The 13,181-nt window shown below is 44.9% G+C and overlaps 1 protein-coding gene across 1 annotated transcript; it reads right to left on the reverse strand.

Annotated features, from left to right (window-relative positions):
• Window positions 1-366: 366 nt before the first annotated feature.
• golm2 (golgi membrane protein 2) lies at window positions 367-12,725 on the reverse strand. The gene is made up of 9 exons (XM_084475959.1): window positions 11,762-12,725; window positions 8,674-8,728; window positions 7,664-7,766; window positions 7,319-7,409; window positions 6,979-7,102; window positions 5,906-5,989; window positions 4,289-4,654; window positions 4,020-4,157; window positions 367-1,400 (listed from the first exon to the last, which is right to left on the reverse strand). The coding sequence occupies exons 1-9, from the start codon at window positions 12,086-12,088 to the stop codon at window positions 1,324-1,326; spliced, it is 1,365 nt and encodes a 454-aa protein (XP_084332085.1). The 5' UTR covers window positions 12,089-12,725; the 3' UTR covers window positions 367-1,323.
• Window positions 12,726-13,181: the final 456 nt, after the last annotated feature.

Here is a 13,181-nt window from a genome sequence, read left to right on the forward strand (position 1 = left end):
TAAATACAATTTGGTTGGAAAAACAAATCCACCTGTTTGATTCATACAAGCCTGTGATTGCATTTTCACAGTCTGTGGTGTGTGAAATATAGCACTCATATATACATACCCTTAAAGTGATTGTTTTGTGCAAGAGTATGCAATTATGCCAAAGCTCACAAATCCGGTTTGGGTGAAGGAAACTGGAAGAATAATAAAAAATAGCATATTTTATCTACACAATGTATGTGCAGGTTTATATGTTCATATAGGCGATGCTAGACAGAACATATATAGGCCTATATAAATACTAAAGTATTTTTTTGGGGGGGGGGGGAAATTAGACCTACTTCATGTATCAATTATGAGGCATTGCTTCAGAAGTGATAGATGGCATGAAAAATCACCTTTAAACAAATTACAATCAATTACATTCAATATTCCTTCCCATGAGAAATAATTTTAATGGCTACACAAACAAAATTTTATGTCCACCATAGTCCCAGAATATAAAGAAAAACATCTACAATACAAATGGCAACAGTTCCACTACATATGTACAAGGTACCTAATGAACACAGATGTCAGTCAGTTAGGTCCTTATGTGCTCTTGTTTTCGCACAGCACAGGAGGATATTAATGTTGGTCAAGTATTGCTAAAGCCTTAGTATTTTGCTCATTTTTGACAATTAACAAAACATTTCTAAATCATGCAATAGCATTCTATAAAAACAGATTGAGTAGTTCCTTTGCGTGTCTGGGAAGTCAAGAAAGAAAGAAAGGAAAACTTCTTGAGTCACAAGCAAACTTCTTGGCAGTGCATTATTGTATGCTCCCATCATTATGATGCTGAAAGAGCCCTCAACGTCTTCCCAGCCGTTGCTGTGACGTTGGGCTTGAACCGATCCATCGGTAGCCCCCAGGAAAGAAGATAAAGAAAGGACGACGCTGAGGGGTTTGCGCAAATACGGTTACCGACCGTAGACCCAAAAAAATAAGTTCTTCATTATTACTCTTAAAACAAAAAAACAAACAACATGAATCTTCCCTGTACAATGTTTTGGAGAATTCCGCGGGCATCTAACAAAAAAAAAAAACATTCTATCCAGCTGAAAAGGCATTGCCATCTTAAGCCATTCTTTAATAATCGGTACGTCTCAACAAACTCCTTCATTATGTGTTGGCGTCCATCATAGTTGATGAACATAAACCACACGGCAGACGTTCTGGGGCACAGTGAAGTCCAGGGCTACTGCTGCCAGAGAGTGTTGGTTTGTCGTGTGGCGGACGGTCGCGGTAGGACCTTGTTGTTAATCAGAAGAATAACAACACTGAGGCCTGGTTTTAGAGGATGTCTGCAGCCTGACGCCGTTTCCCATACTCCCCGGCTCGGCCTCCCTGCAGTTCCCGATCCTCGTCATCTGGAAGCAGAGAGAGAGCAGGCAGACCATTAGTGATGTGGTACCAGACACCCGCAACAACTATACCAGAATTCCCCCTTCAGGGCTAATGCAAAAGGGAGAAGTATAGCAATATACAAATGTTGTTATGTGTTGTAGTGTTGTGATATTATTGAGTCTCACAATTATATGAGCTTACAATATGGATGTCAACCAAGTTTGGGAATGCTTTCACATGAGGTAAACTAAAAAGCAAATTGACAAAATTACTAAAAATACTATACTTTAAATCAAAACACTATTTGTGTATCAATCATTATCTTTACAACCAAAGACAAGAATCCAGTATATCAACAATGAAGACAATGTGCATATTTTGTGAGCAGTCACAAGACAAAAACACACACAAGGGTATTGTAAAAAAACAAACAATCAAAAACAAATAGAGCATGGGAATGACTGCAGCCAGAGTAGTGGAGTTCTGTGAATGAAATTGAAAAACATTTTTCTCTCCATATGAATTCCTAAAACAAATGTAAAACAAACAATGTAAAATGACAGGAAGCATCAAAGCACAAATGATTGAATTCATATTAAGATGAACAGACACAGTACCAAATCACACATGACAAAAACACCAACAAAAGCTGATCAGACATGCAGGGCTTTTTCAAGGAGAGCCCAGACACATCGACAAACACGCAGGGCTATTCTTATCTACGGCTCTAGATGTAGGTCACAGATGTTGGATCGAGGTAGGGGTGGAGGGGGGGGCTACGAGAACACAGAACCTCACATCCCTTGGTTAGGTAGTCCCCCAGAATAATAAGGAAGAAAGGGGGGCTGGGGTTCCGGTTTTTTAAGTGCGCGCACACAGAGCAGTTTTCGTAGTGGCTGTTGTCAAACGGCAGCGGAATCACCTCCAAGGTTTGACCTTGAGTTTTTTTTGCTCTGCAATTAATCTTTCTGAAGGCAAGAGAGACGCCGGTGGTTCATCACCATGCTCGCCTTGCTCTCGCCCCTGGTCAGGGGATGCGGGGAGCCCCAGTGGGAACTGTGAGATCCTGGGACAGATGAAGGGTGGGTGGGGAGGGTAGGGGAGGGAGTGGCGGCGAGGGGAGGCAACAGAGGAATGATGGATATGCATCTGGACAACGGGAGGTCCAGCGGTACCCGCTCCCTCCCTCCCCTACCCCGCCCACCCGCTGCCCCCGGCTCACCTTGGACGTCTTCCTCCCCACCATCACCATCCTCCTCCTCATTGTAAGCCAGCTCGGCCTGCTTGTCGGCCTCGTACTCACCCACGTTACCGTCGTCCCCGTTGTAGTCCGCCAGCTTAGAGCCGCGCTGGGGATCTACGGGGGACTCGTTCTCGTCAAAGAAGCGGCCTGCAGGATGCAGAGAAGGGGCCTCGTCAGAGGGCGAGCCAGGCAGGCGCAGAGCGGAGAGAGCGAGCGAGCGGAGAGAAGGTCGACAGAGGGACAGACAAAGACGGAGAGAGAGAGAGAGAGAGAGAGAGAGAGAGAGAGAGAGAGAGAGAGAGAGAGAGAGAGAGAGAGAGAGAGAGAGAGAGAGAGAGAGAGAGAGAGAGAGAGAGAGAGAGAGAGGTGCCATGGAAAGAGCCATCCATGGAGGAGGAGGGATTCGATCTTGGATGATTTTTGGGGGCAAGAGTAGGATGAATGGATGGATCATTCTGTAGGTTGAAGGAAGATAAGAGCAGTAACGAGATGGGGCTTTCGGATGGGGCAAGTTAAGTCAGCCAATGAAGAGAGGAGTAGAAAAATGTAAAACAGCACTAAGAAGCAGATGTCCTTTTGAAAAAATAAAGATTAGGTCTTGCTTTGTTTTATTTTTTAAAAGTAACATCTTATCTCCCTACACAGTTTTTTCGTGAGAGAAGGTTTACGCGTGAGAGATATAGGGCATAGGGCAAGATTGCGGCAGAGCAAAAGGGAGCAGGAGTAATGGAACCTTTCCGGAAAGAGAGCGAGAGGGGGCGGAGAGGATGCAGCCGAGAAGAAAGCAGGCAGCAGACACACGTTCTGCTGGGCCTCCCGTCCCCCGAACCCACTCTCCATTTGCCCTCCCCTCCTCGGCCGCACTTCCACACCCAGAACCAACCAATCATGTCCTAAGCCATCATACAACATTCAGGAGGGAAGAGCTTCACACTCATGGAGGAAATGTTGGATCGACATGGATTAAGAGTCGAGGGGGCAGGGAACCAGACACCATTCAGCTGCCACCGACCCGAGTATCCCCACCTGCTTCTTATGAGAAACCTATGGCACACAGTCCTCTACAGGGAGGTAAATCACACCGTTAAACCTGACACAAACACACACAGGATACCTGAAGACTGAAGAGTTGCACATGGTGAGGGCTTTCCTAAAGCAGCAGACTAATACTTTATGTATTCATATTATTCATGTAAATGAATGCCAAATATTACAGTTGCAGAATCCTACATCTATATATGTAGGGAGGAGGGTCTTGCATTTGTCAAATCCTTTTCCCCAGGGGGGAAAAAGGATTTGCCCTGAAATCCAGTGCAGGTTAAACATCTCATCCGACCGTTCCGACCAGCCAGCTCTAACCAGGCCAGCGCTCTAACCCCCAGCCCTCAGGTGAACTCACTCTGGTGGTGAGGAGGCAGCTGCACCGGGACCTGGTCTTTGACTCTGTGGGGCTCCAACGGCTTGGGCACCTGCGCCGGGTTGGGGGGCACCGGGAGGGCCTTCATCTGTACACTCTCAGCCTTCACGTTTACTGGAGCTGAAAAAACCGTCAGGACACCCATTAGGACCTCCACACAGTCACAACTGTGTGGCATCAATAATAAGCATCCCATCCATTAGCCTTGGGCTAGATATTTAGAATTGTTCGAGGGCAGGAGAATATTGCACCTTGGAGCTGTCTGTTGTTCTGTTCTCCAAACTCATCGGCCCGCATGGCCGCCTTGTTGTCCTCGTCGAACAGAACAGGCTTGTCCACCACCGCCTGGGGTACCGGCTGCTTAATGTGACCAGGGGGCACCACCACGGCTGCTGCTACCGCCGCCTGCTGCTGCACCTGCACCTCCTCTTCCTCCTCCTCTTCCTCCTCCTCCCCTCCACCGCCTGCTCCCCCTCCCAGCCCCACTCTGTCCTGCTGCAGAAGGGGCTGGTCCAGGGCCTGCTCTCTGAAGCCCTTGGCGGGGACCTCCGCCGCCACTGCGAGCGCCGCTTTGGGAGCCGCCTCCTGCTTCGGAGCAATGAGTGCTTTTTTTACTCCTGTGACAAAAGAGGATGAGGTTTCAAATGAAGACGGCTTGAAGGCGGATCACAGATAGAGTGATGCAGGAGGATGTCCAGAGGGCGACGGATATAGTGCAGAACTGAAGTAGCATGCTTGTACCGTAGTGTCACTGTACAGTTGCTGCACTGGCATTATACCGTGCTGTAGTGTGACACCATTCTGTTATTCACTAGCTCTTTTTTAAATTATTCAGGGTTACATCAGGTACATCAGGGTTTACCACTGAAAAAAGTTTAGACGTGGGGGAAATGCAAGCGATAGCTTATGGCTGTCCCGGGTCCCCTAAAATGTTTTGAGTTTAATCAAATCCTCTCTGTCTTGTGGGTTAGAATAAAAATCATGTGCATTCAAGTAACCAAAGCAAAACAGGTTATAGAGGCTGCTGTAGGCCAGATTTGAGAGCTGGAAAGAGAGCAGAAGAGAGAAAGGTTTTGAAAGTAACACCCCAAACAAACGCTCCCTCCCCAAGTGTTGCATTCATGCTCCTGTGGTAGAACTTAGCTACATGGGATTGACAAGCAAGATGGATTCCCGAAATAAATAGAGCTGAGATGCCCTGATTGGTCAGAAATGATCGGGAGAAAAGCTAAATTGGCTCATACAGGACAGTCTACTAGAAACTGATATTTGTACACATCACGCACCTATATCTGATGGATGATCTGGAATTTTTTATAAATGACACTGAAATGCTTAGATCCCTTAGCTTAGATTATATAGGTAGCAACATTATAATAGGCCTTCACAAGCTATTAACCATGGGTTCGAGAAAATAATATTTTTTGTTATATTATCTTCTATGCAAAAACTCACAACGGCAGAAAATATTTTTAAAAATCTCTACAACGGGCTATGCATGTTAACTCTGGCAATGGCTACCATTAATTAATTATCATTTTATTACTGAACGTCGATGCAATCGCAAGACATTAAATCTGGTTTGGCAGCCCTATAAAAACGCTTTATTGTGGACTTTGTGTGCTGTAACGACATTGACATACGCAGAAAACAGAAAGACCCTTTTTTTTGTGAAGTTTGTTACTCATTCAGTGGAGGTATTTAATGGTGGAGTATTGAATTAGAACTCTACCGTACAGAAGTAGCATACTAGTACTGTACTATTTCAAACCAGTGGTCCAATATCCATTACCATATACTATTTACTAAAGTGAGCTATACTACAGGTCCAGTCCAAGACATATATGGGGGCGAGAAATGGTACGCACCAAACTGCAGCTCCTCTATCTTCCCCACCTCGCTGTCCTCTATCCCAGGCATGCCTGCGTCGCTGCCTGGCTTGCCCATCTCATCTGGGAAGCAGAGGGGGACGTTCATAAGCGTTAGTATTCATATCATCACTTAGGTGACACTTTCATTCAAAGATACCACCAGTGACTACAGATATAGGTCACTACGGAGCAGCTGATACAACTCTTAAAAGGAAGTAGGCGGGGGTTAGGGACCTGGTTGCTTACAGGTAGACCGAGGACTGCGTGTACACAATTTGTATTTGGTACTAGGGTTGGGTATTGTTGGAGCTTCTTCTGATACTGGTGCATCAACAATACCTTTAATATTTTAGTGCCTGAACTGACACTTAAACAATGAAAAAAAAAATTTAAAGATCATTTTTTTATTGCAAATGCAAAGAAATTGATCAATATACTGGTTAACATAATAAATAGAACCTCAGTCAACGACAATATTTTACTGACCACTACGATTCTAAGAAAAGTATCACACAGAGGATTGCAGGCAGGGTGCTCCTTGCAATAATGTTAAAGGAGGGTGTGGCTGTGTCTGAGCACCAGAGAGTTGGTATTTCAATCGGCAGCTCGGGCATGGCAGCAAGAAGAGGCACCGAAATCTACGTTGCAATTCACATCATTCTGGTAGGTACCAGTCGTAAAAGAACCGGTGCCATAGCGGCACAGGTTTTCAGGTACCAACCCTATAAAAGAAACGTCACTGCTGGTTTGTTTAAGAAACATCCAGCAGGTGGCTACATGTCTCCTGGCTCATGCAGAGACTGAGCAGAGGCGAGGCCCAGGGCAGCCTCAGTGGTCTGACTGGGTGACCATATGGACTTTATCATCATAATCGAGTTGACTGTAGTGTTAAATGTAATGATAAAGAATACAACTCAAGTTTCATTTCAAGCTTTGATTGAATACTGGCTGGTTCAAATCATATGATTTATCTTAACTACAGAACAGAAGTGTATTATAAAAATGGTTACTGCAATAATCATAAATATTCAGCAAGTCATACTCAACAATGGTGGTGTTGGTTACTGTACCTTTAAGAATGACGTTGCCTTGTCCGAGAGCAGCCACCGTGTGGCGCTCTGCCTCCACCTCCCCACCAGCCTGATGCTGAGACTGCACACCCATCACACCAAGCTTATTGCTGTCCAGTCCGCTCTGAAGAAACAAGAGATAGGGAGTAAGAGAGAGAGTAATATAGGGAGGGAGAGAGCGATAGACATCGACAGACAGAGAGCGAGAGAAAGAGAGGGAAGGAGCGACAAAGAGCCAGAGAGAACTTCCGATAGCTGTTCTCTGTGTGTTTTAGTGTTATAGTAATGGCAGAGTAAGCAGTATTACACCAGAACCGGGGGTTCGATGTGAAACACTGACCCGTCTTAGCTTGGAGGCTTCCAGCGCCAGAGTCTTCCTGCTTTCCTCAAACTCCTCCGTCAGCTGCTTCATCTGACGGCCACACTGCAAACTGTGACGCAAACGCAAACAAACACGCGTCACCCAAACCATCTGACACTTTCAGCGCTACCCCACCCTGCCAGTAGACATCAAGACTGACCGATACATTATTTACAGGGCTGAGCCACGCACAGAACAGGGGGTTGTTCCGTGTTATTGGTTAAATGTAGGATTGAACGCTTTTCCCCCTCCGTCTCTTTAGTCAATTAGAGTATTGGACAGACACGCACACCTGAGCGAGCGTCTCTTCTGGTGGACTCCTACCTCTCGTACTCCAGCCGCCGCTCCAGCGTGGTGCGGTTCTTCCTCACCTCCCTCAGCTGCTCCTCCTGCTGCAGGAACTCCTGGTTGATCTCCTTTAGCTGCTCTGCTCACAACAGCAGCAGGGGAGGCACGGGTTGAGCATACGGTCCGTGCACACAAGCGTTCACTGAAACTAGATCCTCAGAGTACTGTTGTTCAAAACTAGAGTAGGCAATTTGTTTTTTTGTCATATTTGTTGAAATACTATTGACATCCCAATCAATAAAGAAAAAAATATCAAATCTGGTATATATGGCTGTTGCAGGCTTGTAATATGCCTGTCCAATCATTTAATTTGGCCGGAAATTAAATGATTGGAAGGCCCGTCTGTTTACCAACCTGCACTTATTTTTACTGTGCACGACCGCAGTCTTCAACAAGGCTAGGTAGACCAATCGTTCAAACTAGCAAGCAAGTCACCTGTTTTGGGCATGTGGCCTTGGAGGGAGGCTTTTGGGGAGGGTTGGGATTTTGTTTCCGTTTGATACTTGCAGCTCAGTGGTTCCCAACCTTTTAGGTGTTCCACTAAATCAATACCTTTCTTGGACCACCTCATATACAAACAGTTTAAAATAGATAACACATGAAGAGGCTGAGCAACGCCCACTTTATACACATGTATTACTGCACAGAGGTATGGTATATGGTACAGCATTACACTATGTTATAATGCTATATTGGCTGTATTTTCAATATTTTAAAATGTATTAATTAGCAATGACTTTTGTAAATTTTTCTATTTCACATATAAAATCCCACATCCAACTGCAGTACCCTCACATACCACCAGTTGTACACAGACTTCAGGTTGAAAAACACTGATCTAGCTTACTCTTGCTGGTTTTTCCAAATTGCCTACACTGCCTTGAGAGCTCAAGAGTTCTAATGGAGTTCTGATTGCTCCGAGAGCTCAGAGTTCTGTTGGCTCTGAGCCCAAAGCTCTAATGGTTCGGAGTTCAGTACTTTATTACCTTTCAAGCGCGTGATCTCTGTAATTTGACTCGTAAAATCCTGGTGCAGCTTCATCTGGGAAATGGAGAATAGGAAAAGGTTTAGAGAGAGATCAATAAAAACATGGCTCAGAAAGCTTATTAGAAATGCAACAGATGTTGTTTTCTCGGTTGATAAATCCTTTAGTCCAAGGAGACGTCATACACAATGGCGAATGCCCACCACAAGGGATCAGAGCCTTTTAGGATGTGAAGCTTACATTTGCTTGCTATTTCTGATAAGGAGCCAAACTGAAACAAAAACTAAAAAGGCAAAAAACAACTTCATATAGGGTTGGAAACAGCAAATGTTTGGCATCAAATTATTTACAATGAATATTCTATTGATCAAATTATCAATTTATAATTATTTCATCAAATAAAAGTTCCATCACTCACTATTGCTGTATAAAGATGTATAAACAAGTGGCACAGGTAGAGGCGGTCAAAGGTCTCCATTCAACAAAGCACAATGTGAAACATTGACACATAATGTGTTTTCTATTGGGAAGTCGATTGCTTTTTGCATTAAAAAAGGGCAAAGAGGGGAAAACAAACAAACAGCACATTAGAGGAATTTAGATGACAATGTAAAACAAATGTAAAACAATGTCCCTGCAATGTTGTCTTAATTGATTTGTAGCAGTGCCCATCTAATTACTGAAGACATCACACAGGAGACCACTTGATCTGCTCTTAAACTAAAACTGCCCAGATTCTCTGTTGTGCCAAGGAACATCTAGATTGTTCCAGTCCAGACATTGCTTAATGACACAGGAAACTCTTCCTCGTTATCCAACAAGGTGAGGACTGGTTGATTGCCGTCCTACATGCAGCACTCTCCCCTATCATCCTTCCTTTACCCTAGAACCTGAAACAGCTTTTAGACCTCATGTAGCGATACCACCACACCAACAAGTACCCAGGTCACACAGGGTAAAGCCCCATCAACCGACAAACATCAATTTACGGCATGAACCTTGTTTAGGGCATGAACCAATGGTAACAGGATGGACCATTGACCTTAGCTTGTGTGAGGATAACATTCAGTTAAAATTCAGCCAAGTCAAACTGCTGGTTTGATTTCCTTGTGTGCCGTTGAAGCAGGATGCTGAGCCGTTAAAACAGGTCAGGGATGTTGACAAAGAAAAGCAGGATGCAGCCTGCACCACTCAACACCCATAATAAAGGAAGTAGAGTGCAGGAATGGAGGACATTATCACCATCAGCAGGTCTAAAGGTCATCAGTCATCTCATGTCGTCAGGTTTTCCTTCCATGTCAGACTCTGGCCCCTGGCCACCCAGAATTGCAAAGAAACACTCTTCTCCAGGATATAGCGATAAATTAAAGTAAAGAAATGGTTTCCATTCATCCTGGTGACTCCCACACTGCTGAGCAATATTGACAGAAAAACCATGCCCCTATCCTTGACAGGTGTTACTCTTTTTAAATCAATGTAGCCTACGAGTGACTAGGGAATATGATCCCTGATTTGATGGAGGCCAATGAAAACCACTGCCAAGACAAGTGTATAACGTTCAATTGAACAATATCTCTACATTATTTAATACTTTAGATTTACCTAACAGAACTCTTAGTATTTAAGAATAACAAAAACTCCCTTTGTGTAATGCATACAAATATCATGCTTGGTGATCACTTCAATGTGGACCCACCTCTGTTTACCTGTGGCTGAGCAATCACAACCAACAGCCTACAGTGTGCAGATGTGTATTTAGATAGAAGGGCAGGTCAGATTTGTTTTAGAGAAACCCAGCCTCCCAGCTGCTCTTAAGCAGGACAGGGCAGCGCTAATCACACAATGTCCGGCAGTCACTGCCAGACTGACAGAAACAGACAGCAGGGGACAGTTCGCGCCATGTGAACATTTGGACCCATGGGAATTAGAACAGTTACCGTAATCATGTAGCTTTTGGAGGGAGGATGACAATGTGTTTAACTTACAACAGGAATTTAATTACAAAGTCCCATTACAAAGTGATCCTCCCAATCAATTTTCCTTGACCAATTTGAGAATCACACCAGACTTGTTAAAAAGGCCTGGAAAAAAATGGCATTCGCTATTGTTGCAAAATACTTAAAGACTAGGGATTACTTACTTGCCACTTACAGTATTTATCGGCAGTACATGGGTATCGGTCAAAAACAATAACAAACTGCATTTGTGAGAAGACTAACCTGCTTGTACTGTACGGTGCTATTCCTAAACACAGACCTATAAACCACACCCCTTTACCCCCCCCCCCCTTTAGAGATAGTCAGCCTATTGCAAACTGGTTCATCTGGAATGTAATGCAACCAGTGTGATCTCATAGAACGCTATGTTTGCATCTTTGTGTAGCAATGTCCATGATACAAACCACCTAGTTGGCTGCCACACCGGCTTTTACTAGGCTCCTTCAAACACAAGGATGCAGGGTGGTGTGTTGAAAGACGGTTTATTGTAAGGTTTGAAGACAAGGATACATGGCCTGGTGCTCCATGTTTCCATGCAGGAGCTCTTCTCTGAAGTGCATGTGCAAATGGCGGGGTTGACCTGTGCACATTGGCTGCTCAATGTACAACAGGTGTGCAGCCTCACATACTCTGTCCAACTCTGCCAGGTGAGGCTGCCTAAACCAGCCATCATCCACACACACACATACACACTATGTCTCAAATTAAATGTTACTTTCTACAGCCTGCCAATGGTACATAGACAGGCCTTTAACTAGGATACACACATTATGGCCCTAGTTGCATAGGCCTGTGTGCCCAAATGTAAGCATACATCCCCAATATTTCCCATATGATAAGTAATTTGGATTTTGAGTAAACTATATAATGAGGTACACAGCTATGGTGTGATATTTGAAATGATTATGGTAAATAGTAGCACGTCGTCCATCCCTGAATTAACCATGCTGGGTTGGGGGGGGGGGGATAGTGCCGGGATTGGAGGGAGGGCGTGTTCCAGGTGAATCTATAGCTGAGATGCAATGTCGGCCATAATAACGCATACATGAAATACATAATCCACGAATAGCTTCAATGCCTTCCGCGCCATACCTTGTCATCCGTGCACTTCTTGATGAGAGTCTCCCGGGCCTGGATCTTGCTCCCCAGAACATTATTGTCCCCTTCCTTCTGGTCGATCTGCTTCCTGTGCGTGTCCACTTGCGCCATCAGCTCCGTATTGCGCTTCTCCAGGCGAATCCGCGCCGCGTCAGTGCGTTTCACCTGCGCCTGGACCTCCGCCACTTCATCCAGCAGGCGGACGTGCTTGCTGGACACAGTCCAGTAGTTGAAAGAAAGTATGGCGATGATCACCATCAGGGCAATGAGGAAGAGAGACGGGAGGCGGCCTCCCCGTCGGTTTGCACCAAACCCAATCATTTCAGGGGAAAAGTACTTTTTATAAGCTTGTGATTGCAACCCTAGCGAGCACGACGCAAATATCCTCGTCTCCCTGCTATCCTAACCTCTCGAAAGGACATGCCGTTGAAATGCTGCAAACGTGTGGACGACCCCAGACAGTCAGGGATATAGGTCTAGCCTCATCGGCGACTGTGCTCCTTGTGGTTTTACTCGCTGTCCTCCTTCCGTACACTTGTCATCCTCCCAGTCTTCATACGATGTCAACATGCATCCGCACCACAGCAGGGACGTGGCATCACGCAACGCGGAGAGGTCGGGAGAGCACTGATTTAGCAAAGCCAGGCAATAGCAATGCCAGGGAGATTTCCCCGGGTACATATAGGAATACTCCCAGCACAATGATTTATACTATGAGAACAGCCTCCAGGCTAAGCTAGTACATCTGCTAACCATCTAAGCTAGCTATCTTCTGTTATTATGGTCCCCGGAGCGATTCATATCCAAGGAAATAGGCTTCTCTGCACCTCAAACCCAGTAGTTTCTTATTTTTAAATTAAAATAATAAAGTCAAACACCATAAGCAGCAATCCAGATATCGCAATCCAGCCTGTTTGTAACGCAGTGAAGCTAGCCACAGCGGTCTACTTGTATTTCCATTTCTGCCACGAAAGCGCATCGGCTCTTCAAAGTAAAAGCCTTGACAAGACGTCGTCCCCTTTCGGAAAGCGGAGCCCCGCTTCTAATACACGTGCTTTTACTTTGAGACCGAACCCCGAGCCTCAGCGATGCTCGGCCACAACTGCGGATACTACTAGCGCAAATATGGGCACCTTTTCCATTTCCTACTACCGACCTTATTGCTGCACGTCAAAGAAGGTCGTTTTACACTCTGTGTCGTTTTACACCCACGCTGTGTATGGCACACACATATGGCATTATATTGTATGGTAATGTTGTTGTATGGCATAATAAATAAGCCTTTAGGAATACTAAATATACACAACAAATCACGTTTTCTACTGTCGGCCATCGAAGTAATGATGGAAAACGTCATGTTAAAAAATAAATTATGATGCACAAACATTTAAATGGGTGTCTCACTTGTCACTTC

Source organism: Micromesistius poutassou (genome assembly GCF_964030765.1).
Source record: "Micromesistius poutassou genome assembly, chromosome: 12".
In the NCBI taxonomy this organism is placed as follows: Eukaryota; Metazoa; Chordata; class Actinopteri; order Gadiformes; family Gadidae; genus Micromesistius; species Micromesistius poutassou.

Coding starts and splice junctions, on each gene's coding strand:
- golm2 (XM_084475959.1), bottom strand. CDS start 12,088: ATGATTGGGTTTGGTGCAAACCGACGGGGAGGCCGCCTCCCGTCTCTC. Junction 5,990..6,978: donor AGGCAACGTCATTCTTAAAG/GTACAGTAACCA, acceptor TCTGCTTCCCAG/ATGAGATGGGCAAGCCAGGC. Junction 4,158..4,288: donor GAACAACAGACAGCTCCAAG/GTGCAATATTCT, acceptor CGGTTTTTTCAG/CTCCAGTAAACGTGAAGGCT.